The sequence below is a fragment of the Periophthalmus magnuspinnatus genome, chromosome 13 (assembly GCF_009829125.3).
Source record: "Periophthalmus magnuspinnatus isolate fPerMag1 chromosome 13, fPerMag1.2.pri, whole genome shotgun sequence".
Taxonomy (NCBI): Eukaryota; Metazoa; Chordata; class Actinopteri; order Gobiiformes; family Gobiidae; genus Periophthalmus; species Periophthalmus magnuspinnatus.
In genome coordinates, this window is record NC_047138.1 from 30,869,283 (window position 1) to 30,895,495 (window position 26,213).

The 26,213-nt window shown below is 38.0% G+C and overlaps 1 protein-coding gene across 1 annotated transcript in view; it reads left to right on the plus strand.

Moving 5' to 3' along the window:
* The first annotated feature begins 327 nt into the window (after positions 1-327).
* The window catches only part of bcas3 (BCAS3 microtubule associated cell migration factor), a 223,165-nt gene continuing 197,279 nt past the window's right edge, over positions 328-26,213 (plus strand). Inside the window, exons 1-7 of the mRNA XM_033976611.2 lie at positions 328-403; positions 2,789-2,877; positions 3,482-3,536; positions 4,246-4,321; positions 5,848-5,954; positions 21,074-21,155; positions 25,008-25,080. Of these exons, the coding sequence (XP_033832502.1) occupies positions 2,807-2,877; positions 3,482-3,536; positions 4,246-4,321; positions 5,848-5,954; positions 21,074-21,155; positions 25,008-25,080 (464 nt within the window). The 5' untranslated portion in view covers positions 328-403; positions 2,789-2,806. The remainder of the gene's footprint in view (positions 404-2,788; positions 2,878-3,481; positions 3,537-4,245; positions 4,322-5,847; positions 5,955-21,073; positions 21,156-25,007; positions 25,081-26,213) is intronic.

Sequence of the window (26,213 nt, forward strand, 5' to 3'; positions counted from 1 at the left end):
CTCACATAAAACGCACTTTTTTAGTGTATTGGGCCAATTATTGATTTATTCATAATTTATTGAAAACCAAATTAAACATTAACATAAATGATCAAAAACAGAATAGGTGCTATAGTTTGCATCCAAATGAGCCGCACAAACTCCATAAAATATCCACTCAAAAAGTAAAAACAGAGAAGAAAGAAACTGGGCTTTAAAAACGTGGTGTTCGATAATAAATGACGTTCCCGTAAACCCCGCCTCTGCCGTGCGTTGATTGGTTGAGACGGATGCTTGGCGCGCTCTGATTGGCTGCGCCGCGAACACACACTTCCGCAAATCTAGTCTGTTTTGTTTTTGTGAAGCTCTAGTTTTATCCCACCGCTGAAGTTTAAGCGTTTGTCACCGTCCTACGCGCCGTTTTGTAAGTTTATAAACGTGTCACATTGAAGTTTAAAAGTACATCTCGTGGTTTACCTTTTTATCGCTAACGTTTTTGTAATAATGCCAATGTTTTTCAGCTACAGCTAACATGCTAGCCGCAGGATTCTCATCATCCAACAGTTAGTTTAGCAAAAGATTAGCTTTGTTTTTCGAACCTGGCAGCTTTTGTACGCATTTCTCAACAAAATCCAATGTTTAATCATGTCATAGCCTCATTGGTTTATACATTTTGTGATTTAAAAGCGTGGCTAGCCCTGTCATTGCGATACAGATCCAGCTTTACAGGAGATGAGAGGCTAAAAACAGTCGCATGTGCATCGTTATTTGAGCCATATCTCTGCTGTGCACACATGATCCAGCCCTGATATGGTTTGTGTCGAAAGAAACTGGCTTCATTCATAGAAATAGACGGGGTGTTTGCCATATAAAGTGATGTAATGACAGCTTAAAGTGATGCTGCAATGTTTGTATAGTAGGTACTTGTGTTGTTGCATGGAATCATTTAGATAATTGTCAATCTCCACTGAACTGAAGGTAAAAGAAGCTGTTAATGTGAAACTGTACCAGATTACAGTTACTTTAAATGAGTATTCAGAACACGAATTTCCGCACATGTATTTAGTTACGTCTGTCTGTAACTAAATGCACTTTCAAAGTATTCATCCCATGTAGTGTTGCAGCAGTTTATTTGGGTATTTCACAGCTCTTTTGCCCATACTTTTTTTTATATTGTTGTTGCTAATGCATTCCTATGGACTTTTGGCACATTTGACAGGTAACAGTTTTGACGTTCGATCGCGAGCTCTGTTGCTCTGCTCACAAATTGGGAATGTTTTGTTTCTTACCGTATAATTTCTGCTGTAGAAGGTGCAGATCAAACGGTGTTTAGGCTGTACAGCAGTTAGAGATGGACTTAATGCATCTTAAAGTCCCTGTCTCACCAGCGCTGTCAGTGTCGTAGTGTGTCGTAGTGTGTTTCTCTATAGCTCTGACCAGATTCCTCCGCTGGCCACTGCTTTGGACTGGAACAGCTTGTTTTCAGTCGAGTCTCACTTTGTCCAAATAACTAGAAGACTCTGAAGCCACTGAAGTCTTTCTGTGGAGTGGCAGTCCCTTATGTTCGATCAATATTAGGATTAATACAAAATTAATAATAGTACGATATGAACACATGTACTATTTGATAACTTTTGTATTGTATTTTGTATAGTGTTCATTTTGTTGCTGCAGTATTTTTACTTTTTGACACAGTAAGTTCAGTTAATCAGTATTTTTGCTGATGGAGGGTCTGCTACCTGCTGTGGAATGTTGAACCTTTCTATCATCATCGAGACCAAACCTAGGCCACTTTACAGGTCATATCTGTGGAGTGGCAACCCCGCTCGCAGTCAAAATGCCTGTTTTTCTTGGTATATTTGAGCGATAAAACCACGTGTAATTGAAAAAAAAAAGTTAGATCTGTTTGAGGTATGACATTTCTATAGAAACAAGAAGTTGACGGATCCCCCAAACGAAAAGTTGCATAGTACTTCTTTAAATTATGCCTTCATTTAGTCAAACTATGTAATAAACTTCACAGAAAATACACCAAGTCCAACCAAAATCTATTGTAGGACTTGATAAGGACATTCATAATCTGCCTTTTTTGTCTTTTTTCTTTCAAAAACAGCACATTACTGTAAAATGGAGACCTTTGTGTTGTTTCCACATGTTTATTTTCTTGTATTATCAGTTACTGCGTCAGCCAGTATTGCGATATTGACATTTTTATATTTAGAAAAACACAGTACTGAGCAGAGTGAACCATCTTAACTGAAGATATTTTTGTACAGGCCAAACCATAAACATCAGAAGTTTAAAAGTCTCAGTGTTTCAATCTGTCTCCTACTTATTCCAGTTATTGTTGTGTCCTTGGGCAACATACATCAGTATTTTTTGCTTTAGGTTCCAGTTTATTAAAGCTGGAACAATATATTTTGTGCTCAGTGTTTATCGTTTGTACTTTTTCTTTGCAAAATTGTTAAGATTTTAGTTATTTTTGTTATAATGCGCTAAGTTTTGACCTGTAGAGAGTTAAATAAGTCACTTCTATGACTAATTATTAGTTCATTCTGATATTTATTTGATACAGTTTATTTGAAAATACTTGTAGTTGCATTATCTTGCTTTATTTTAATTGTATCTGGTATAACGTAGTTTCAATATTACCGTTTATCGCAATATATCTCTCTAGCAAATATAATGCTTTAAAATGTGTTGTGGAGAGGCTGGTGGCCCAATATGGCTGCCACATGTGTCATTTTGCACCAGGGCAGCTGTAGCTACAGTATGTTGTGTGTAACGTGATATTTTTGTGTGTTTTCAGGTTTTTATCCGCGTGAAAATGGCCACAGACTCTCCTCGCAGACCCAGCCGCTGTGCAGGAGGAGTGGTGGTGAGGGCTCAGGCATTCACGTAAGGACTAACATGTTTATATCATATTTGTTATCGTCCTGTAATAGGGATGGCACGATATCAGAAACCTGTTATTATGATCTTACAATTATTCACCAGTGTTGACCCCATGAGCAAGAAAAACTAGTGAAAACCTTGATTCACTTTCAGTTTGACGCCCTATATTACACAAAATGGACTCTTGTGAGGTTTAAGTCGTGTTCTAACGCTGTTTCCTCCTCAAAAACAGACCTGGAGTTGTGTTTTGTTTCATTCACACATGTTTGAGTAACAGTTTATTATTAGTATTATTATCGCCAAAGCTCAAAACGCTCTGTCCCACCTTGTGATGTCATCAAGTGGTCGTTTTCAACTTAACAGCTCCTTTTTAACCTTTATTTCAGTAGAGATTGACACTTCCGGGATTGAAATCATCCAAATGATTCTAGCGAAGGTGTGTGGAGAGAAGAACTGTGTCTAAATCTGCAGGGTCCGTGTGTTAAACATGTGTGAATGAAACAAAACACAACTCCAATTTTCGTTAGTGACGAGGAAACGACATTAGAACAGATCAGAAATTAACGTAATATGGGCCGTTTAAGAGATCGTAACATTTTTGTTTCAGGGAGCAGTCGTACATGGAGAGCGTGGTGACATTCCTTCAAGATGTGGTTCCTCAGGTATGTAGCAGCCGACAGTTTGTGACCTAAACACCATTGGTAGAGCGGTTAAATCCACCGACCCACAGGTTAACAGTGCGATTCTAGCTCCCACAGATGAACACGTGAATGAATGAATGTGTGAGTGGGTGAGTGGTTCTTGGTTTTACAGCGCTATGAGTGACTTGAACGTGGAAAAGCGTCAAGTACCGTAGTATAAGTCGCACCAGCCAAAAAATTGCATAATAATAAAGAAAAAAACATATTTCACATATAAATTGCTTCTGAGTATAAGTCGCATCAGCCAAAAAAAGGATAATAATGACGAAAAAAACATATTTCACATATAAATTGCTTCTGAGTATAAGTCGCATCAGCCAAAAAAAGGATAATAATGAAGAAAAAAATATATTTCACAAAGTGTAACTTATAGTCCGGAAAATGTGGTAGTAACAGAGGTGGATGGCTATATTATATTGAGTTGTGGTCCACATTTCCTTAGCCGTACTTTCCGTTGGTCAGCTTCTGTTATGCCGAGTGAGTGACAGGTGAATCTGACCAATCACAGTGAGGCGTGAACTCTCATGAAACTATTTGAAGCTACTAATTGTCCTAGATAACTGATTAAACCAATTAAACCATCATATTATCCACCCCTAACTGTTACCAAAGTACCAAGTTCTTCTGTACGGTGAATAGTCTAATCTAACTTTTTTTTGTTTGTGTTCAGGCTTATACTGGAGCGCCTCCTACTGATGAAAAAGAGAAGGTCATTTGGGTTCGATTTGAGAAAGCTGACATCAACGGTGAGCACTTTACTCTTATAACCTGGCTCTGATCAGACTGATACGTGCAGCCCTACGAACTGAGTTTAATCTGGGACGACTCTCGCTGAACCAATGATCAAAGCGTTCAAACGAAGACTTCACTCTGGTTGGTCGAAGCGTCACAACAGCGGAACAAGACGAAAATCAAACTTTAGTTAAATCCAGTTGAGAGAAAAAAGCGCAGACATCTTTTCCTCCACAAATGCACAAAGCACTTCCCTCTCTATCTCTGCTTAAATAAGTACGTTTGACGGCGTCTGGATGTACGTTTTTGTTTGTTTGGCGCTGGCTTCTGCCCAAACAACAGCGCTGCCCTGTGATTGGTCAGTCTGGACCTAACACAAGGAACGCTTCAGCTGGATAGTCCAACGAGTCTTCTGTTGATTTATTTTAACAGATTATTTTTCCAGAACAAGGTTTAGTTTGGTTTCATCTGACAGTTTGGACTGCTCACTAGCGCCTCACAGTGGTCACGTGATGTTGCTGCGACGTGTCCGGTCAGCTGTTAAACAAATTTTTTGGGAAGGTTTGGTCTTTTTCCCGGTAGAGGCAGGACGACAGCGCCATCTGCAGTCAGACTTCTTCAGGACAGTCTCCCGGGTGTGTGAGAGAAAAAAGGCCCCCGTCGTCCCGGTTCATACAACAAACACCGTCGCTGGATTAAGAGACAAGAGGGGGCTTTTAACTCTCACACACCTGCTGCAATACGGTCTTGAAGAAGTCAGACTGCAGATGGCGCTGTCGTCCTGCCTCCCGGAAAATAATCTATTAAAATAATTCTTCAGCTGGAGCCAAACAAGATCGATTCTTGTAAACTCACGCAAGAATATATCTTACTGAAAAGGTCCATTTCATTTATTTATTTCATTTATTTATTTATTTCGAGCACATATATCAGGTTCACTTAAAGCACATTTCACAAATTTGTTCTTATATAAGCTCGAAAAGGAGTGGGAAGAAGAAAACCTATTAAATCACTCAACTGAGGTTATTACTCTTAGGTACAGCTGCTGTTTTTGGTTTACTTTTTACTGTGAAATCCAAAAGTAAAATCTGTCAGTTGGACAAAAAGTTGTAGGAGTGAAGACGTTTTGCTGCTCGTCCAAGCCGCTTCTTCAGTTCTGGTCAGATTTCTGCTGGACACTGCCTTATATCTGTCTGAAGGAGGCGCTAACGACTCTGAAACTGTAAACAGCTTTTATTTATAGTATCAGTTAGTTTAGCTCAAAAGACCGAGCCAACAAAGTGTGCACTGTGCTTGAGTCATACTTGGCATATTCATTCAGCTCTTAATGTTTTTTTCCACACCTATTAGCATCCTGGCTCGCTCCATTTTTCTCTTTGTTTCCTTTGTTTGCTTTGGGTCTGAGGATGGAGTTACAGATGGGGGAAAGATGAAGGTTTACTTTTTTGATTGTACTATCGGTGTTATTCAACATTTAAAAGCAAGTGATGGGTCATATTTGCACTTTACCAGTCACTGAACGGTATCCCCCACTTCACAGACACGGCGCGTAACCCGGAGTTCATGGAGATGCACAGCGGGACCACGGAGCCTCCTCTGTGCCTCATGATTGGATACACGGACGGGCTGCAGATCTGGAGCGTGTCTGTAAGTCTCTACGTCACTGTGTATAAAGTCAAAACGTCATACAGCGGGTTTTCATGTTTTTATCATTTTGACTTGGTTTGGTGGATTGTACCTGTGCCAAATATTATCAGAGTTTTACATCAGGTATAGTGGCGGTTTGGGGAAAAAAACGTTGATGAAGAAAAGTTAAAAAATACAGGATGTAGCTCTGAGTTGTGAAACAGAATTCCCCGTGCCCCTGTCATCACACAAAAACTCCATCCAAAACACAAGGAATTGAACTAAATAAAGGTGTTTTTTATTTGTGTCAGTCTAATCATAACGATCTCTTGTTTATGTTGTCATTGCTAGTAGTTGCAATCTTGACCTGCTTTAGTCCTGGTTTAGTCCTGGTTTAGTCCTGGTTTAGTCCTGGTTCAGTCCTGGTTCAGTCCTGGTTCAGTCCTGGTTCAGTCCTGGTTCAGTCTTGGTTTAGTCCTGGTTCAGTCTTGGTTTAGTCCTGGTTTCGTCCTGGTTCAGTCCTGTTTTAGTCCTGGTTCAGTCCTGGTTCAGTCTTGATTTAGTTCTGTTTTAGTCCTGTTTTAGTCCTGGTTCAGTCCTGGTTCAGTCCTGGTTCTGTCCTGGTTCAGACCTTGTTTAGTCCTGGTTTAGTCTTCGTTTCATCCTGGTTCTGTCCTGGTTCTGTCCTGGTTCAGTCCTGGTTCAGTCCTGGTTCAGTCCTGGTTCAGTCCTGGTTCAGACCTTGTTTAGTCCTGGTTTAGTCCTGGTTTAGTCTTCGTTTCATCCTGGTTCTGTCCTGGTTCTGTCCTGGTTCTGTCCTGGTTCTGTCCTGGTTCAGTCCTGCTTCAGTCCTGGTTCAGTCCTGGTTTAGTCCTGGTTCTGTCCTGGTTCTGTCCTGGTTCTGTCCTGTTTTAGTCCTGTTTTAGTCCTGGTTCAGTCCTGTTTTAGTCCTGTTTTAGTCCTGTTTTAGTCCTGGTTTAGTCCTGTTTTAGTCCTGTTTTAGTCCTGGTTTAGTCCGTCTGTTCAATCATACTTCATTCACTCTAAACCGTCTCTTTACTCGTCCATAATCACTGTATCGACTTCAGTATATAAGTAAATATAATAAATAAATATAATAAATATATACAGTAAATCTGGAGCTACACATTTTGGGCCTCAGTATTTATCTTGAGTTCTTTTTCTTTGCAACAATGGGTAGATTTGGGGTATTTTTGTTGTATTATTATGTATTATTATAAGATTTGAGCTGTGGAGAGTTGAATATGTCTCTTTTATGGCTAATTATTGTCACATTCTGCTGTTTATTTGTTGCAGTTCGTGTCTTTTAATGAACCAGTCTGTTTAAAAATTGCATTATTTAAATTTTAATCAGTGGCATTAAGTAGTTTCAGTATTATCCTTTATTGTGACATTTGTCTGTAGTGATTTATCTTCCTTCAAAATGTGACAGGTCTAAGCTTTAACTATGACCAAACCGAGTCAGATCGTTATTCATGTTTTATCTTCTTATTCTTATTTTATTTCTACCGCGAGAGCACAAAGAGAGGACAAAACTCTTTTTCATGAGTGTACTGTTTAAAGTACAGAACAATACAAACAAAAAGAAACTAAATAAACAAACTAATCCAAAAAAACAACTGCACAACTCCATTAAAAACAGTGTTTGAAAAAATAAAAACAGGAGCAGACGTCAATATAAATGTTTATCACCAGATTATTAAAGAGCATTAGTATCACCAGTTTAATGTAAAACTAATGTCTTGCTTATTATTTAATTTTATTTATTTTAATTTTATTCAATTAGTTATAATTTTGTGCTGGTTTAGTCCTGGTTTTGTCGTGGTTTAAACCTACAAAAAACAACTACATAGCTCCATTTAAAACATTAAAAACAGGAGCAGGTGTCATTATAAATGTTTATCACCAGATTATTAAAGTGCATTAGTGGCACCAGTTTAATGTAAAACTAATGTCTTGCTTATTATTTAATTTTATGTAATTTTATTTATTTTTGTTTTATTTATTTAGTTATAATTTTGTCCTGGTTTAGTTCTGGTTTAGTTCTACTTTAGACCTGGTTTTGCTGTGGATTAGTCCTACAAAAAACATTAAAAAAACAGGAGCAGGAGTGATTATAAATGTTTAGTGCATTAATGGCATCAATTTAATGTTGGTTACTATTATTATTTTATTTATTTATTTATATATTTAGTTATACTTTATTATTATTATTATTATCATTATTATTATTATTATGATTATTATGATTATTATTATCTTCATTATTATTTTTATTATCATTGTTATTATTATTATTATTATTATTATTATTATTATTATTATTATTATTATTATAGTTTTTATTTATTTATTATTTATTTTTTTATCTATTTATTTTTTCTGATATTGCTCTCGTCCGTTCCATATTCCAGACTTGTTGACACACGCGCTCCTCTTTCTTTAGACCTAAATATCTAAGAATAGAGATTTGCACGAGGGCGATGTGGCAACGTCAACCCACTAAAACAAAAAAAACAACAAAATAGATAAAAATAGACAACATCGTGACACGTGAAGCAACAGTCCATGTCCTGGCGCAGTGTCATGACCGTCACTGCCACTAGAGGGAGCCACAGACCACAAAATCAAACCCAAAATGGACTAAACTCATCACTATACCTCAATAATTTAATGTATTCTCTCATAAAGGACATAGTTCAAAATCTAAACAGTTAAATAACAAAAATATTGACAATAGCAGATATATTTTATTATTTTTTAGGTTGTATTGCTGTTGGATTTACTCAAACTAAACACATGTGGTCTGGTGGTATAACTTTGGTCACAAGGGGGCGACATTACCCTTTGCATCACTTTGCTGAAACTACTGTATTTCACCATTTAGCCCCATTCTTCACTTTTATTATACACGACCTGTCAAGCGTTTGGACACACTTTTTCATTATCTCTGTGTTTATTTACGTTGTAGATTCTCACTCAAGCATCAAAACTATGAGTGGCACATGTGGAACGCAGCAAACGCAAGACAAACTCAAAATAACTCCCGACAAAATAACTGTTTTAGATTTTAGGAAAAAAAAAAAGAGCCTTCCTCCGCTTTGATCCCCGCGTTCCACGTTTGGCGTTTCACTTTTTGTTTTGGCGTCCCACTAAAGGACCCTGACGTGGCACGGCCGGGACGGGGAGACCATCTCAGGGACTTTATCGCGGAGCCGAGTGGGACGAGGACGAGGGTTTGGAGCGACGTCCACAAAGTAAAGACACGCTGAGGAATACGGAGATAAACTATAAACTATGAACTACACAGCGGCGGGTGATGGTCTCAGTGCTGTTATTTAAGTAAAAGGATCACGTGAAAAAATCTGCGTGAATAAAAGTATTAAAGTAATTGTTTAAAAATGTACTTTAAGAGTAGAAGTACTTCAGACAAGTGCTTTTAATTTATTAATGTGTAAATGTAGAGATATTGATTCAAAATGATTTATATTTTGATCAGACAGAATATGAACTAATTTCTTTCTTATGAATTTTGTGTATTTATTTATTTATTTATTTATTTATTTATGTTTATTTATTTAATATTTCTTTATTTTTCCACAAACATGGAAAAAATAACCCCTCAAATCATAAGAAAAGTACTTTTGCGTTTCAGTCCAGTTACAAATGTAGTGAACTAAAAATAAAAAGTATCCACTGTAAAATGTACTTAAGTAAAGAACAAGTACCTAATAATTGTACGTAAGTACAGTACTATGTGTACTTCAGTACCTTTCACCACTGAAAACAGATACATAAAAATATTTAGTTGAGGTATTTTGCATTTTATATTTGATGTCTGTTTGATGTATGTGTCTGGAAATGTAGAAATGTAGAGAGGAGTAAATGATTAGGAGTAAACATTTTAGGAGTAAACATTTAGGAGTAAACGTTTAGGAGTAAACATTTTAGGAGTAAACATTTTAGTATTAAACATTTTACTAGTAAATATTTTAGTAGTAAACTTTTTAGGAGTAAACATTTTAGAAGTGAACATTTTAGAAGGAGTAAACATGTGAAGAGTAAACGTTTTAGGAGTAAACGTTTTAGGAGTAAACGTTTTAGGAGTAAACGTTTTAGGAGTAAACGTTTTAGGAGTAAACGTTTTAGGAGTAAACATGTGAAGAGTAAACGTTTTAGGAGTAAATGTTTTAGAAGGAGTAAACATTTTGGGAGTGAACATTTTACAAGGAGTAAACATGTGAAGAGTAAACGTTTTAGGAGTAAACGTTTTAGGAGTAAACGTTTTAGGAGTAAACGTTTTAGGAGTAAACATGTGAAGAGTAAACGTTTCAGGAGTAAACATTTTAGGAGTAAACGTTTTAGAAGGAGTAAACATGTGAAGAGTAAACGTTTTAGAAGGAGTAAACATGTGAAGAGTAAACGTTTCAGGAGTAAATGTTTTAGGAGTAAACATTTTAGGAGTAAACATTTTAGGAGTAAACGTTTTAGGAGTAAACGTTTTAGGAGTAAACGTTTTAGGAGTAAACGTTTTAGGAGTAAACGTTTTAGGAGTAAACATGTGAAGAGTAAACGTTTCAGGAGTAAACATTTTAGGAGTAAACGTTTTAGAAGGAGTAAACATGTGAAGAGTAAACGTTTCAGGAGTAAATGTTTTAGGAGTAAACATTTTAGGAGTAAACATTTTAGGAGTAAACGTTTCAGGAGTAAACATTTTAGGAATGCACCAATACGGAAACATTTGCTGGATCAGATATCGACTTTCACATATCACTGAGTCGATATCCTGGTTGGACGTTTAAACTGATGTAATGATGAGACTCTTTGCAGGTTGCACTTGGCCCAGAAAGTCTCATAATGTTTAAATAAAGTTGTTCTGTGGTAACTTGAGGCATAAGTATCGGCTACATAACACATTTGGAGCAGTTTCATCTTATTATTTTAGTTTAAAGGAAATAAATGCTGTTTTAAATTTCTGCACTGGTATCTGTTAATATTGGGGATCAGCAGAGATAAGGTATTAAATAAATAAATAAATTAGAAAATAGATAGAATGAGAAGATGTGTATGTAAATTTACTTCAACTACGAAACCAGACTAAACAAAATACAAAGCTCACATCTGATCTCGGGGATTAATGGGGCTCACGTTTCAAAAAGACGAAATTTAAAACTTATTCTCGATAAATAAACCTTATTCTACACTAAGTCTCTGTTTACGTGTCACTCTGACCAAATGTGCCACAGTCGTGCTCAGGTTTCACACAAACTCTACTTCCTTTTTTTACATCCAAACAACCAAAAACAACTCCAGAAAAAGAACTTACAAGTCTGACGTTTGAACACAAAATACGTAAAACACATGTGAACGGGAGTTGTGTGGATATAATGTGATAATAATAACAAAAACGTATTAAAAAACAATATTAAAAACAGTGTAAATCAGGGGACGATCCACAGACTGTTTATATAAATGGCCAGAGCTAACCTGTTAGCCGCCGCGCTACAAACAGGAAGTGATCATGGATGCACTTCCTGCCTCTACATCATCCTGGGGTTTTTGTTTCACTTTTGTGTCTGTAAATCAAGATCTGAACATTAAAAACAGACAAATCAGGCGCCGTGTTTCTCTGAGGTCGCACCGGCTAGCGTTAGCGACAGGTTTGATTGACAGCGTTGCTAGGCGCCTGCTCCCTGTTAAACCAGCGGCGCGAACAGGAAGGAAGGGGCGTTTAACTTCAACAGCCTCGCTCCTGATTGGCTCTTTTGTTGCTATGATACTCGCAGTCGGAATTCCCAATATCAAACTCGGCTCCTAGTTAGCCGCTATAACTGTTAGCCTCGATGCGCTTCGTTTGACCGGAGCTGATCACTCTTTCCACGTCTTTATACAGTCTGTGGGACGAATAACGCACTTCCGTCTATCTGTGTTTAAACAGTGGAGCTGAAATAATGTCGCATTAGGACTAAAATAAAGGGCTTTTTATGAAGGTCGCAACCTCCGTTAATATTCATGAAACATTTTGTATGAATTAAGTAACGTTTTTTTTGTTGTTTGATTGAAAATAACAAAAGCAAAGCAATATTTTTTTTCAAACTGTTTCAATTACAACCAGAAAAGAACTGGGTTTGGCCGAAGCAACGTACAGATTTACATTGAAGTGTTAATGTAGCGGCCTAGGATCCTCGCCCCCTTGTGTACGGACAGAGAAAAGCCCAGTGTTATGATTGTAAAGACTATAATTTCATTGGTGGAAATTATAGTGGTATAGATGGTTCACTCTCCATCCTCCTCCTGCTAGATCTCAGTGCAGCATTTGACACCATTTCACACTCCATCCTCCTTGACAGACTTTCCTCCATTGGTGTCTCTGGTACTCCCCTCTCCTGGTTCCACTCCTACCTCTCAGATCGCTCTCAGTTTATTCAGCTCAAGTCATTCACCTCACACCCCTTCCCTGTCACATCAGGTGTTCCTCAGGGTTCTGTCCTCGGTCCTCTGCTCTTTCTAATCTATCTTCTCCCCCTTGGTTCCATCTTTAGAAAACACCACATTCACTTTCACTGTTACGCGGATGACACCCAGCTCTACATTTCCAGTAAACCCAACTCTACACTTCCACCCTCTTCCCTGACAGACTGCCTCACAGAAATACAAACCTGGTTCACCTCAAACTTCCTCAAACTTAACGGCAATAAAACAGAACTCTTACTTGTCGGCACCAAATCCACCCTTAGCAAAATAAATCCTTTTTCCATATCTATTGATGGCTCCTCTATCTCCCCCTCCCCTCAGGTAAAGAGTCTGGGTGTCATCCTCGACACTTTCCTTCACCTCCCATATCAACAACATCACCCGGTCCGCCTATTTCCACATCAGAAACATCCACCGCCTCCGTCCCTCACTCACCCCACACACCACCGCCATCCTCATCCATAGCCTGGTCACTTCTCGTATTGATTATTGCAATTCTCTTTTGTTCGGACTCCCACAGAAATCACTCCATAAACTCCAACTGGTCCAAAACTCAGCTGCCCGCATTATCACACACACACCCTCCCATCACCACATCACACCTGTCCTGCAACAGCTCCACTGGCTCCCCATCACGCACCGCATACACTACAAAATCATACTCCTCACATACAAAGCTCTCCACAACCTGGCCCCTCCATACCTGTCTGACCTCTTTCACATCTCCACACCCGCCTGCTCCCTCCGCTCCTCCTCTTCCCTGCACCTCACTGTCCCTCCTGCCCGTCTTGTCACTATGGGGAGCAGAGCCTTCAGCTGCTCTGCTCCCCAGCTCTGGAACTCCCTCCCTCACGACCTCCGCAACACACACTCACTCCCACACTTCAAATCTAAACTCAAAACTTATCTGTTTAGAAAGGCCTTCTCATCCTGACCACTCTGACCATAACTGCTCTGTCTTTTAATCTATATTTGTTTTTAAATGTATTTTTAATCATTTTACATTGTTCTATTTGTATTGTGTATGTGTGTATATGTGTACGGCGACCTTGAGAGCCTTGAAAGGCGCCTAACAAATAAAATGTATTATTATTATTATTATAATGCATATTTGAAACGTATTTATTAACCTTTATTTAACAAAAAAAAAAACTATAGAAATCAAAATGTGTTTATCAGGGGTGACCTGGGCCAAAGTGAAACTGCGAAACGCGCCTTGAGAAGCATCGAAATATTCAAAATAAAACAAAAAGAGGAGAAATGAGTTTAAAAGTGCGACGTTTAAGAATAGAGACAAAGTTTATTGGGTTTTTTCTGTGTTTTTTTAATAGAAAGTCCCTTAAAGAAACAGCTCACAAAACACCAGGTCCAGTGATGGGTTCAGTACTTTATTACTTTTACTTCGTTATGTTCCATATATACATTTGAGGTATCTGTACTTTACTTAAGTACATTTTACAGTGGATACTTTTTACTTTTACTTCACTACATTTGAGAGCAGTATCTGTACTTTCTATTTTTTATTATACTTTGACACTTGCTGAAAAGTCTGAGGGTTTATTTTTAACTCGTTCATAATTTGAACAAACAGAAATAAACAAATAAAAACAGAAAGAAAAAAAAACGATGGATTCAGTTGTTTCTGTTGAACGAAACTCAGCTCAAATTTGTATCAAAATCACCACATTTGAAGATTCGTACGACTGAAAATCTGCGCAAAATACTTACTTTTTCCTCTTTAAGTACATTTTTAAACAGGTACTTTCATTTTTTCATGTGATACTTTTACTTTTACTTGACTGTCTTTTGCCCTGGTATCTATACTTTTAAGTAACAAAATGAAGCACTTCCACCGCAACTGTTCAATTCAGATTGAAAATTTTGAGCAGGCACTTAGCAACGCTGTCAATCAAACCTGTTGCTAACGCTAACAGGAGCGACCTCGGGGAAAGGAGGCGCCTGATTTGTCTGTTATTAATGTTCAGATCTTGATTTACAGACACAAAAGTGAAATAAAAACCCCAGGATCATGTAGAGGGTTAATACGAACATTTAAGACCAAAATGAGTCTGAAGCAGCAGAGACAGAGAGAGGACACAAAAAACAAAAAAAAACCCTCAAAATTACTAAAAACAAGAAAAAAAAAAAACTACTCCAAATAACAAAAAAATTAAGAAAATAAACTTTAAAAAATCAATCAAAATAACAAAAAAAGTATCATAAAAATAACTAAAAAACCTCTCAAAATAACAAAATAAAAACCAAAAACTCAAAATAACTAAAAAAAAAAAACCTGTATTAAAAAAAAGAAACTTTTAAACCTAAACTTAAAAAACAAAAAACAAAAAAAAACCCTAAAAAAACCAACAAAACAAAACAAAAAGAACCTAACAAAAAAACTTAAGAAATAAAATAACTTTTAAAAAAACTGAACCTGAACAGGATCATGTAGAGGGTTAATCTGAACATTTAAGACCAAAATGAGTCTGACAGACGCAGGGACAGAGAGAGGAGACGTTTTTTCAATAGAAAGTGAATTGGAGCCAGAAACGTGCCCATGAACACTTCTTATTTTGAACGCGGCGGTTAGGCTAACAGGTTAGCTATGTCCATTTATATCTCCAGTCTGTGGTTAAAACGTGCGTTAGCATCTTTCCCACGCCTCACGCCTCACACCCAGCGCTCTGTTTGTCTCTCATTCAAACATTTACTCCACATTTGGGCCTTGTATTTTCCAGAGTGTTTTAAATAAGCTCTCTGGCTCTCTCGCTCGGCGCCGCGAGTGTGGAGGACGTGTTTGTGACATATGCACAGCTCACACCTACAGTAATGGCCCTCTACATTCACAAGAACACAGCTTCGCACAGGGGCCACTTTCCAAAGGTTTTTCGAACGCCGTGTAACGCAGACGAGAGGAATCATTTCTCTAGTGACGGGACTTTCGGCTCCTTTTGTGGATAGGTTCCTTTTGAAAGAGCCGTTCAAAACACTGGCTCTTTTACTGTTTATTTAGGAGCCAAAGTGAGAACTCATTTTATCCACAAACTAATCACAGAGAGAAATGACCGTGGCGTTTAAAACATGTTTAAAATGTTCAAACTGGAAGTGAGAGTTTGTTTGCCCATTGGAAATATGAAAATCAAAGTAAAAAGTTGCAAAAAAAAATTTAAAATAAAAAATAATAATGATAATAAAATAATAATAATCATCATTATCATTGTCATTTGCATTAATAAATAATAAAAATAATTTGCAATAATAAATAAAAATAATTTGCAATAATAAATAAAATAAAAAATGCAGTAATAAATAATAACAATAACCACAATAAATAATAATAATTAATTTTCCATACTAATACTACTACTACTAATAATAATAATTAGCAGTAATAATTCATGATCATTTTTAATACTCATTTGTAATATTCATAATAACTAACTGGTATTATCCCACTTATGTTTTTTTTCTGCACAGATCTCTCACTCGCGTCGCCTGCTCTGCTTCTCTGCTGATTCTCGTGTTGGTTCAGCGTTAATCTGTGTAAAAATCCATGCAAATTACAAACAAAAAGCTTCGGCTCTTTTAAAAAAAATGAGATCCGGATCGAGCCGTTCCCCGTAAAGGAACACGTAAAGAGCCGAGTCGTTGGTGAACATCACACCGGTGCATTTTCCCCCTGCACATGTGTTAAAGTGACAGCGCGGTGCTTCAGGAGGCCATGTTTGAATTAGTAATCTCAGGTTTGGTGAGAGAGGTGATGAAATATGGATTATAACTGGAGGTGTGTGTTTTTAAATATTCATGCTACCCAATGTGCCATAGAGATCAGCCTGAATCCTGTAGACTGTGTTTGACTTTCACAGCTTCAGTCGGGGCGTTTGGTGAAGCAGGAGCAGCTGTCACTTCAGGTTAGGCTCAAGGCGGCGTCGTGGATTTGAAATTTAGGGAGCCATTTGCTGTTGACTAATCTTTATGTAGACTTTTATGACACGAGCCAAGAGTAAAGTGGCGTTTCAGACAAAAATCGAATGGAATATAATGAAATAATAATTGAATTGAATTAAACATTTGATAGTGTAAGCGAATGTGCGGTTATCCGTGAACTTTGAACTTTACAACACCCCACAGGAGGACAGGACGAATTCAGGACTAATTCAGCACCAATTCAGCACTAATTCAGGACTAATTCAGCACTAATTCAGCTCTATTTCAGCACTAATTCAGCACTAATTCAGCCCTAATTCAGGACTAATTCAGCACTAATTCAGGACTAATTCAGCACTAATTCAGGACTAATTCAGCACTAATTCAGGACTAATTCAGCACTAATTCAGGACTAATTCAGCTCTATTTCAGGACTAATTCAGCACTAATTCAGCCCTAATTCAGGACAAATTCAGCACTAATTCAGGACTAATTCAGCACTAATTCAGCCCTAATTCAGGACAATTTCAGAACTAATTCAGCGCAAACTGAGGGATAATTCAGGGCTAATTCAGCACTAATACAGTACTAATTCAGGACTAATTCAGTGCTAATTCAGGGCTAATTCAGGGCTAATTCAGCACTAATTCAGGGCTAAACCAGGGCTAAACCGGGACTAAACTTGGGCTGAAACGGAGTCTAAACCGGAGTCTAAACCGGAGTCTAAACCGGAGTCTAAACCGGAGTCTAAACCGGAGTCTAAACCGGAGTCTAAACCGGAGTCTAAACCGGAGTCTAAACCGGAGTCTAAACCGGGGTCTAAACCGGAGTCTAAACCGGGGTCTAAACCGGAGTCTAAACCGGGGTCTAAACCGGAGTCTGAACCGGGGTCTGAACCACCAGGGTCTAAACTGGGGACTAACTTGGGGAGTAAAACGGGGTCTAAAACAGGGTCTAAACTGGGGACTAAACCGGGGGGTAAACCAGGCATAGGAAAGTGTAAAAGTCCATATAAAACATTAAAGACCGGTGCAGGTGTGTGTAAAAATGATAGTTACCAGATCATAAAGTGCAATTGTGTCTCCAAAGTGCCCAGTTTTGCTCTGACTTCGACTCACAGACTTAACACATCAACTTTGAAGACGAAATGTTCAGTTATAGGTGAATTTTTCTGCTTTTTCGTGCCTTAATTTCTGATATATTAAAAACACTATTACTCCATGTTGACTGCACTGAAGCGGAGCAAAGGATCATGGTCTTTGTAGTTTCCTTCTTTTCAGCTGATGCAACAAAACAATATATTTAGTCAGAGGAGATGACAGCCCGTGACACTTTTGGGATTACGCTGCGTTACATCCCTGTACGGTCTTTCTATGGTCCACCGCCCGCTCCGACAGACCAGTCCGGACACCTGTTACTACCCAATCCCCCCGCACAGCCCCTCTGAAGCGTGCCCCATATGTCCCGTACCTCTGCTCCGGCTCTATTCGCAGCTTACAACGCCACATCTGCAGATTAAAACACTCCACATCCCAGAAACCGCATGCAACACAAACCACAAATGAAATGAATATTATGATGGCTGAACGGGAAAAAAAACACGAATCAATTTGCCATATTGCACACGGCACTAATGTAATAGCGATGGCGTTGGATCTTTTTAGCCTTGTAACGCAAAAAGAGCAAGCATTAACCTCCCACCCGTCCCTGTTTCTTTGTAATCTGCAAATTCCATTATGCTTTGGTCCATTTGGTTCTATAGACGGCCCATGCTATCTTTGCTTGCATAACCCCGCTAGCGTGTTAATCCTACAGCACTTTGAGTAAGAACAAAAATGTAGGAAAATGCCAGAAATCCGCCACTTTCCGAAGCTTACTAATTGCGCAAAAGAGCGATGAGCCCCTCAGATGGGTTTAAGGACTTAAAACAAAAAGATTACAGAGCCGGGCGATAGTGATAATGTGGGTTTACAGTTATTTAACGCTTAGGAAGTAACGGAGAAAGTGGGACACGCCGCGCTTAGAACAATGCTATTAAAAAACAACAACAGTGACCTAAAACAGCAGCAAATGCGCATGTAGACTTTGGACTTTAGAGCACTTTACCGATGCGTTTTTTAAAATATTTAAATAAAAGGCTAACGGTTCAAAAGTCAAAATCTGTGGTAATGGTCGTAACCTCTTGTTGTTAAGCTCTAAATGGGGGTTTTAAGCGGGTGTGAAAGAACGGCTGTATGAATTTAGGTTTTTCTACTTTTAAAAAATGGAATATTGAGGTTTGGACAATTAATTTTACTTCTGTTTCTACTACTACTACAAAACTAATCACTATGTTTACTACTATAATCTGAAATTTGAAGTCGCCTTGAAATTATATGGAATGACCTGATCATCAGTCCTGGATTAGTCTCTCGTTTTGTCTTTGGTTTAGTTGCTGGTTTAGTCTTGGTAAAGTTTTGGTTTAGTCCTGGTGTAGTTCTGGTTTAGTTTTGGTTTAGTCCCGATTTAGTCTTGGTTTAGTCCTGGTTTAGCTGTGGTTTAGCCCTGCTTTAGTCCTGGTTTAGTCCTGCTTTAGTCCTGGTTTAGTCCTGGTTTAGTCCTGGTCTAGTTTCGGTTTAGTCCTGGTTCAGCCCTGTTTTAGTCCTGGTTTAGTCCTGGTTTAGTCCTGATTTAGTTTTGGTTTAGTCCTGGTTTAGTTTCGGTTTAGTCCTGAAATTTTACAATGAACAAACCATAAAGTCAAAATGAAGTTCTTCAAAAATTAAAACAAAAAACAAAAAAATATGAATGTGCATTGGTTTAGTTAAAGGTACAGTGTGTAACTTTCTGGAGGTGGAACATGACCTGATGATTATGTAAATATAAAGTTAAAATCATATTTCCGAATGCTCTCCATGGCGATTGATATGTTTTTAAGCCATACTGTGGAATATTATGACCAAAGAAACAGCATTTCCAGTCAAACAAACAAGCAGGGCCAAATAGGAGTCAGGTTTGTGGAGATGCAAGCTCGCTCACAGTAAGGACACGTATTTTTCAAGATTTTCCGTGCAGTAAAAATTAAAAAAATTCAAACGGAAAAAAAAAAGAAGAAATCATGTTTTTTTGTTGTATTATTTCCTTATTTTGGCTAAAGGTTACACTGTGGCTTTAAAGTGCAGTTGCATTTTTTGTGTTTTTTTTATTCTGGGAGCCTGTAAAGTGCCATTTCCCCGGTTACGCTGAAGCTGGTAGTCTTTATGGTTTGGCTGTTACTTTAACCGCGATGATGCCACAATTCAAACCACTTCACATCTCCACATGGTTCAAGTTTAACCCAGTGAGAGTCTTTCCTACAATCTCAGATCAAATGCACATCCTCACACATCATGGTGCTTCAGCGCTCTTAAAAACTCACGACAGATAGGACACTTTTTAATTAGTTTTCAAAATGATTTGGTTGGGGCCGTAGCCTGAATAAAGACGTGGACTGAGTGAGTGTGACGTCAGCGTAGCGTTTGGCTCCAGTCACGTGAAGCTCATCGAGGCTCGAGCAGTTATGGCGGCTAATTTGAGTATCATAGCGAGTGATCATGGGCGCACTTCCGGCTCCAATTCACTTTCTATGTAAAAACTGTGTCCCCTCTCTCGCCATTTTGGTCTTAAATGTTCGTATTAACCCTCTACATGATCCTGGGGTTAAATTTCACTATTGTGTCGGTAAATCAAGATATGAACATTAATAACGGACAAATCGGGCGACTTCTTTCCTCGAGGTCGCTCCCAGAATTCCAGATTAGCCGCTACACCTGCTCTAGCCTCGATGAGCTTCATGTCACACTCAGTCCACGTCTTTACAGTTTATGCTTCTGTAATATAAATAGTAGAAGAGATTTTTGTTGTAAAATACCTTTACTCAGAGCAGGTCGCCGGGGTAACCAGCGCAGGCGTTAAAGTCCCATGACTAGACTTTGAGAAGGTGAGAAGGAGAATGTTCACATCCAAACAGCAGCTTTGGGAGGATATTCTCACACTCAGTAAATTGTAGGCACAGATTTTGTTCTTTAATTGTTTTTTTCTTTCTTTCTTTGTTTTTTCTTTGTGTTGTGTTTTCTATTTTTTTTTTTGTGAAAAGGAGTTTTCTTTAGGCTCCCTGAAGTTGTGACCCTCATGACCTCTGTAAAGTATGTGGAATTTCTGACTCACCATGTTCTTCCACGGTACAAAAAGAAAAAACAAAAGGTGTTCAATGCAAAATGTGTTTGGTAAATAACAAAACACTCAGAAACATGTGACTGATCTGAAGTCCGTTCATTAATCAAAGTGTATTGTCTTCTTCATTTTGCCTCCAGTCACACAGAATTTGACAGAAGTTGAAATAAAAGTGCGTCAATATTTCATTCAGATGGAGCTGATAAAATGACTTTTGTCAGTTTGGAGATTCTTGTAAAATGCCCTTACTCAGAAAGTCTTGTTCTTTTGTTCACTGACCTCGCTCTGCCCAAATGCCGCCGCAGGAGGAGGCGCGGGGCTCGCAAGACAGGTCGCCCGGGTAACCAACGCAGGCAAGCCAGGGTAACCGTCGCGGGCTTGAGCCAATAAACCATTTTGTTTTGGTTTTTTTTGCTTTTTGACGCAGAAAACCCACTTAAATCTTTCAAAACTGTTTCATGTATTTTTGTGTGTGTTGCTTTGATGTGCCTGTAATTTGACTTGTCTAATCTGTTTATATTTCTCAGTTGGCAGGTGAAGCTCAGGAGCTGTTCTCAGTTCGTCATGGTCCTGTCCGAACGGCCCGGATCCTGCCTGCGCCTCATATCAGTAAGTATTTTTACACCGCGATACAATCCGGCGTACTTTATTATGGGTTTTAAATGGGCTTTGTATAACCCTCCTTAAAAACTGCCTTTACCTATGACGCAACAATCCAGGACATTTTTTTTTAAATTTGCGATTTCTGAGCAAAACAACCTTGTAAACATGATTAATTAAACTCCAGATATGTTTTTTGATGAGTGACTGGACAATTCTGACAAGCACATAATAACAAAAGTATATATGCTCAAGGTTTGGAGATAGTATAGTGCACCCGGCAGCATCACTGAAGTATGGGTCAAATGCAACGTTATGTTTTTCTTTGGGAACAATTCAATAAAAAAGTTTCATTCAAAGTCTAATCCTACAAGTTAGAATACTTAGACACTGATGCATAATTTGTAGTGTTATAATCCTTTAAATGTGCTTTTGTTTTGAAGTTTCATTTTAAAATATGTGTAGAAAATATACATTATTTCATTACTTGGATTTGGTGTTAGCACGCCATCTACTGAACCATTGCAAAAAAAAAAAAAAAGAGTTTGTGGATGATTTATGGACTTAAAAGAGAGGGTATTTTACTTATATGGCATCTTAATTGCTAACACATAACATATTTAGATCACCACGTTACCTTTTATTGTTTTGAAAATACAAAATTTGCAGAAAACGACACATTAAACAAAATGCTAAATCCGTAAGGAGGGTTTGAATAGGGCTCGGGAGAGATCGCTAGATTACTGAAACATGCATGGATGACATCTTAAACCTCTCCGGACATGTTTATGACGAGGGAACAATGTTATAACACGGCAGAAAGTTCCAAAAAGTCAATTTTGTATTACCCTCTTTAAAAACTGCTTTTACCTATGACGCAACAATCCAGGATATTTTTTTTTTAATTTGTGGTTTCTGAGCAAGACGACTTTGGAAACATGATTAATGAGACGAGGGTGAAAGTGAAAAAATGAAACTCCAGATATGTTTTTGATGAGGGATCAAAGCTGCAAAAATAAATTGCGCGCACTGTGTGTCCTAACAGAATCCCCTCAAACGTCCATTTCATAACGTCTACTGTATTTGATCCGTTCCAGTCGCTTCTCAGCAGGTATCCTACAAACTTCCTACATTCCCCCATTGTTTCCAGCTTTTAACACTCACAGAATTCGCTGTTTTGCTTCGTCTACGGCCTCGTCTCTCAGCACATTTCAACCACAAACAATGAACACATTTGGAGAGAGGAGAGGCCTGGAAATGGATGAAAGCTAACCACATTAACAAGCAGCAGAGGCAGACTTCCCCGACACATGAGGGGCCATTTTGTCTCCGAGAAAACACACAGAAAATAGAGCTGTGTTCAAGGCAAGAATTGATACTTTACAGCTGATGTCATCAACGTTCCCTGGGCCTAACTGGAGGCACTGCTCTGTCTGAAGCTCTGTTACTCGAGCTAGACTTTAACCGGAGTTTTGTTTTAACGCAATCTGACGTTCGTTACTTAAATGGAATTAAAGCAGGTGAGCTAATTTTGCGCTGCTGAACAAATAGTATTACAGTGACATGCTAGCTAGCGTTAGCCGACAGTTTTTCAGTTAGCCACTTTCGCCCTTTTGTTGAAAATTAAACGCGTACATAGGACAACGAACTCTCGTATCGATCACAGGCTCCTGAAAATGAGCCGTTTAAATCCATTTTGTGCTTTTTTTTTTTTCTTGAGTTTTCAGACAATCCAAAAACTTGGCTGCGTAAATTTTGGCCCCCACGGTAACTGCTGAACATTCTGCCATAGACATAGATGTAGTTCGCCCCAGCGCGATGCCACTGCGAAGCATCAATAGCGATTTCAATGTGGGGAGTTGCGTTAAAAGACCAGTCGTCCCAAAAATTTCTAAAAACAGAGACTAAAACATGTAGGAAATGTGGTAAATAAATCCAAATAATTCCTTCGTTATCCCCTGTGTGAACTTTTGGACTTCCGATGGCTCCAAAATGATCTTTGTTCCGTCGTCTCCGTAGTAACATCTAAGCATTGAAGAAACAGAAAAGCATGTAATCCAGTGGGCCGTGTTCTTTCCTGCTGAGGTCAGGCAGGTTGGACGTCATTAGCATTAGCCTTCGTCACACTGTAGCCGCTATTGTTCCACGCTATGGCCCAGATCTCATTATCTCTATCCTGTTTTATGATTTATTTATGAAACGGCAGGGGCAGTTTTACATCGTATATGTTTAATATTAAGTATCTGAGGCTTTTACAGTTTTCGTCCTGTTTTGGTTCGAGCCCAGATGAACAAAATTGGACTGAACAGTATGTGGAATATTGAAAATAAAAAATATAGAAATCCATGTTTTCTCGTTTATGATGATGATGGTGATTATTATTATGACTACAATTAGCAACGCTGTCAATCAAACCTGTTGCTAACGCTAGCGGGAGTGACGTCGGGGGAAAAAAGTCGCCTGATTTGTCTGTTATTAATGTTCATGTCTAAATTTACAGACAAAATAAAAAAACCCAGGATCATGTAGAGGGTTAATACGAACATTTAAGACCAAAATGACGAGTCTGACAGCAGCAGAGACAGAGAGAGGACACAAAAAAACTCAAAATAGCCCAAAAAAAACAAAACAAAAAAACCCAAAACAAAAAACCAACAACTCAAAATAAAAAAAAATAAAAAAAAATCCAAATAACAAAAAAATTAAGAAAACAAAACAAACAAAAAAAAACTTAAAATAACAAAAAAATGTATAATAACTAAATAACTAAAAAACAAACTCAAAATAACAAAAACAAAAAAACAAAAACCTGTATAACAAAAAAAGGGAATTAAACTTTTAACCTAAACTTTAAAATAAAATCAAAAATTAAAAACTAAAAGGAAAAAAAAAACTTAAAAAAAAAAGAAATTCTAAAAAAACAATTAAATAAAATAAAAAATAAATAAATAAAAATAAAATAACTAAAAAGAAACTGAACCCGAACATGATCATGTAGAGGGTTAATACGAACATTTAAGACCAAAATGACGAGTCTGACAGCAGCAGGTACAGAGAGAGGAGGCACGTTTTTTTCAATAGAAAGTGAATTGGAGCCAGAGTCCAATTCAGTTTCCAGAACCGGAAACGTGCCCATGATCACTTTCCATTTGGAACGCGGTGGCTATGTCCATTTATATATATACTGTCTAAAGGAAAGTAAAATGTGTTTAAGTATCGGTTTAAAAATGTACTTAAAGAGTAAAAATAAAAGTATTTCACACAAGTTTTGTTTAAGTGTTAAATGTATTTATATAGATTAAAAATGAGACATATTTTGGTCAACAGTAACAAAACAAATCAATTTCTTAGTTTTTCTTATGAATTTTGTGTATTTATTTTTTGTTTTTTTGTTTTGCTCAAAGCCGAAGCTTGAACTTGAAAACTTAAGGCAGGATTTTTCCACAAACACGGTAAAAATAACCCCTCAAATCATATGAAAAGTACTTTTTACTTGTCAGTCCTGTTGAAAAATGTAGTGAAGTAGAAAGTACAGATACTGCTGTCAAATGTAGTGAAGTAAAAATAAAAGTACACAATGTAAAATGTACTTCAGTAGAATTTTTAGGTATCTGTACTTTACTTACGGTGTCATTTTATATTTCAACAACTTTAATTTTACGTTGTATTCGGCGACGTTTGTACAAACCTCCAAATTGTTCTTCAAAGCTTACCCAAGTTCCATCGCAGGAGTAGTAATTGGATGAGTACTTCCTGTCATGGCGGCGCAGTACGTGTGGTCCGAGTGTGTGTGTGTGTGTTCAGAAAGACGTCTTTGTGTTTTAAATGTCATTACTTTTGTCTTCTGCGTCTCGTCTCCAGGCCCTGTGAAGACGGATAGCTTCTCCGACAAGAGGCCTCTGCTGGGGGTGTGCAAGAGCGCGGGGTCGTCCGGGTGAGTCCAGCTAAATCCGTTTAAAATCAGTCATATTTATGGCCCTGCGGCGAAAACGCACGGCCCTGTGGTGTTTTAGATGGTACTTTGTCAGTCAGAATCTCTTTGAAGATGATGGACAAAATGATTAGAATTGACCATGAAGTTGTTGGAGTCTTAAATCTGCAAAATTGACGTTTCAAAGCCGTTTCCCTTCGCCGTTTACTCTCCCGAAGTTTTATTTGGAGTGATTCATTTTTGATTTGCTTATTTTCAAGACACCATTTTGCCGATTTACCCCCGTTTAACCTCCACCGTAGACAAGGGGCGATACTGAAACTTTGTGTTGCGATTATTGTGACCGAAATAATTGTGATTAACGATTATATCACGATAAAGATTAAAGTTTTAAAATGTTCTGGATATGAATAGTTCCATGTTTAAACAACTGTTATGTAATTGTACTTTGTTATCAGTGAAAACAATTACAATCTGGCAGGGCCCTCGACAGAATTTGGGGAAGTCTCACAATTCTGGGCCCCCTAAAACCCTGGGGCCCGGGACAACAGACCCTTTTGCCCCCCCTCCCGTCGACGCCCCTGTGGTTAAGTTTTTTTTTCCTGCTTATTCTGGTGGTACAATGGCGATCATCTTTGTTGGCGATTCTCACGATTATATGAAATGTCCCATGAACGATTTTTGTTCTACGTTTTTTATCACCACAAACAATATTACGGTTTATCGTCCCATCCCCGCTCCGCCGCCACACGCCCACTGCGACGTCCTTACTTCGTTCTCCGATATTTTCTTGTGTTTCTTGAGTTGTGTCTGAAAGTCCACACTGAATCATAATCATTAGTTCTTAGCCCCTTAGTCATTCAAGCCCCTGAAGAGTGATTTCACAGCTTTTAGCATCCCCGGCTAGCCCCACTGTTCTCTTTGTTTTCTTTGTTTTGCTTTGGGTTTGAGTCGGCACGTTCTATTTTTCTTTTGCGACAAGACCAGATGGTAAGATAAAAGAAAGTACTACAATTTAATGTTGAAAATGACATTCTTTTGGCTAAATAAAGCGCGTTTTTATGATCGAAAACGATATCAAAATTGACTATACACTATAGTTTTAAACAAATACACATAACCAGACTTTCATATAA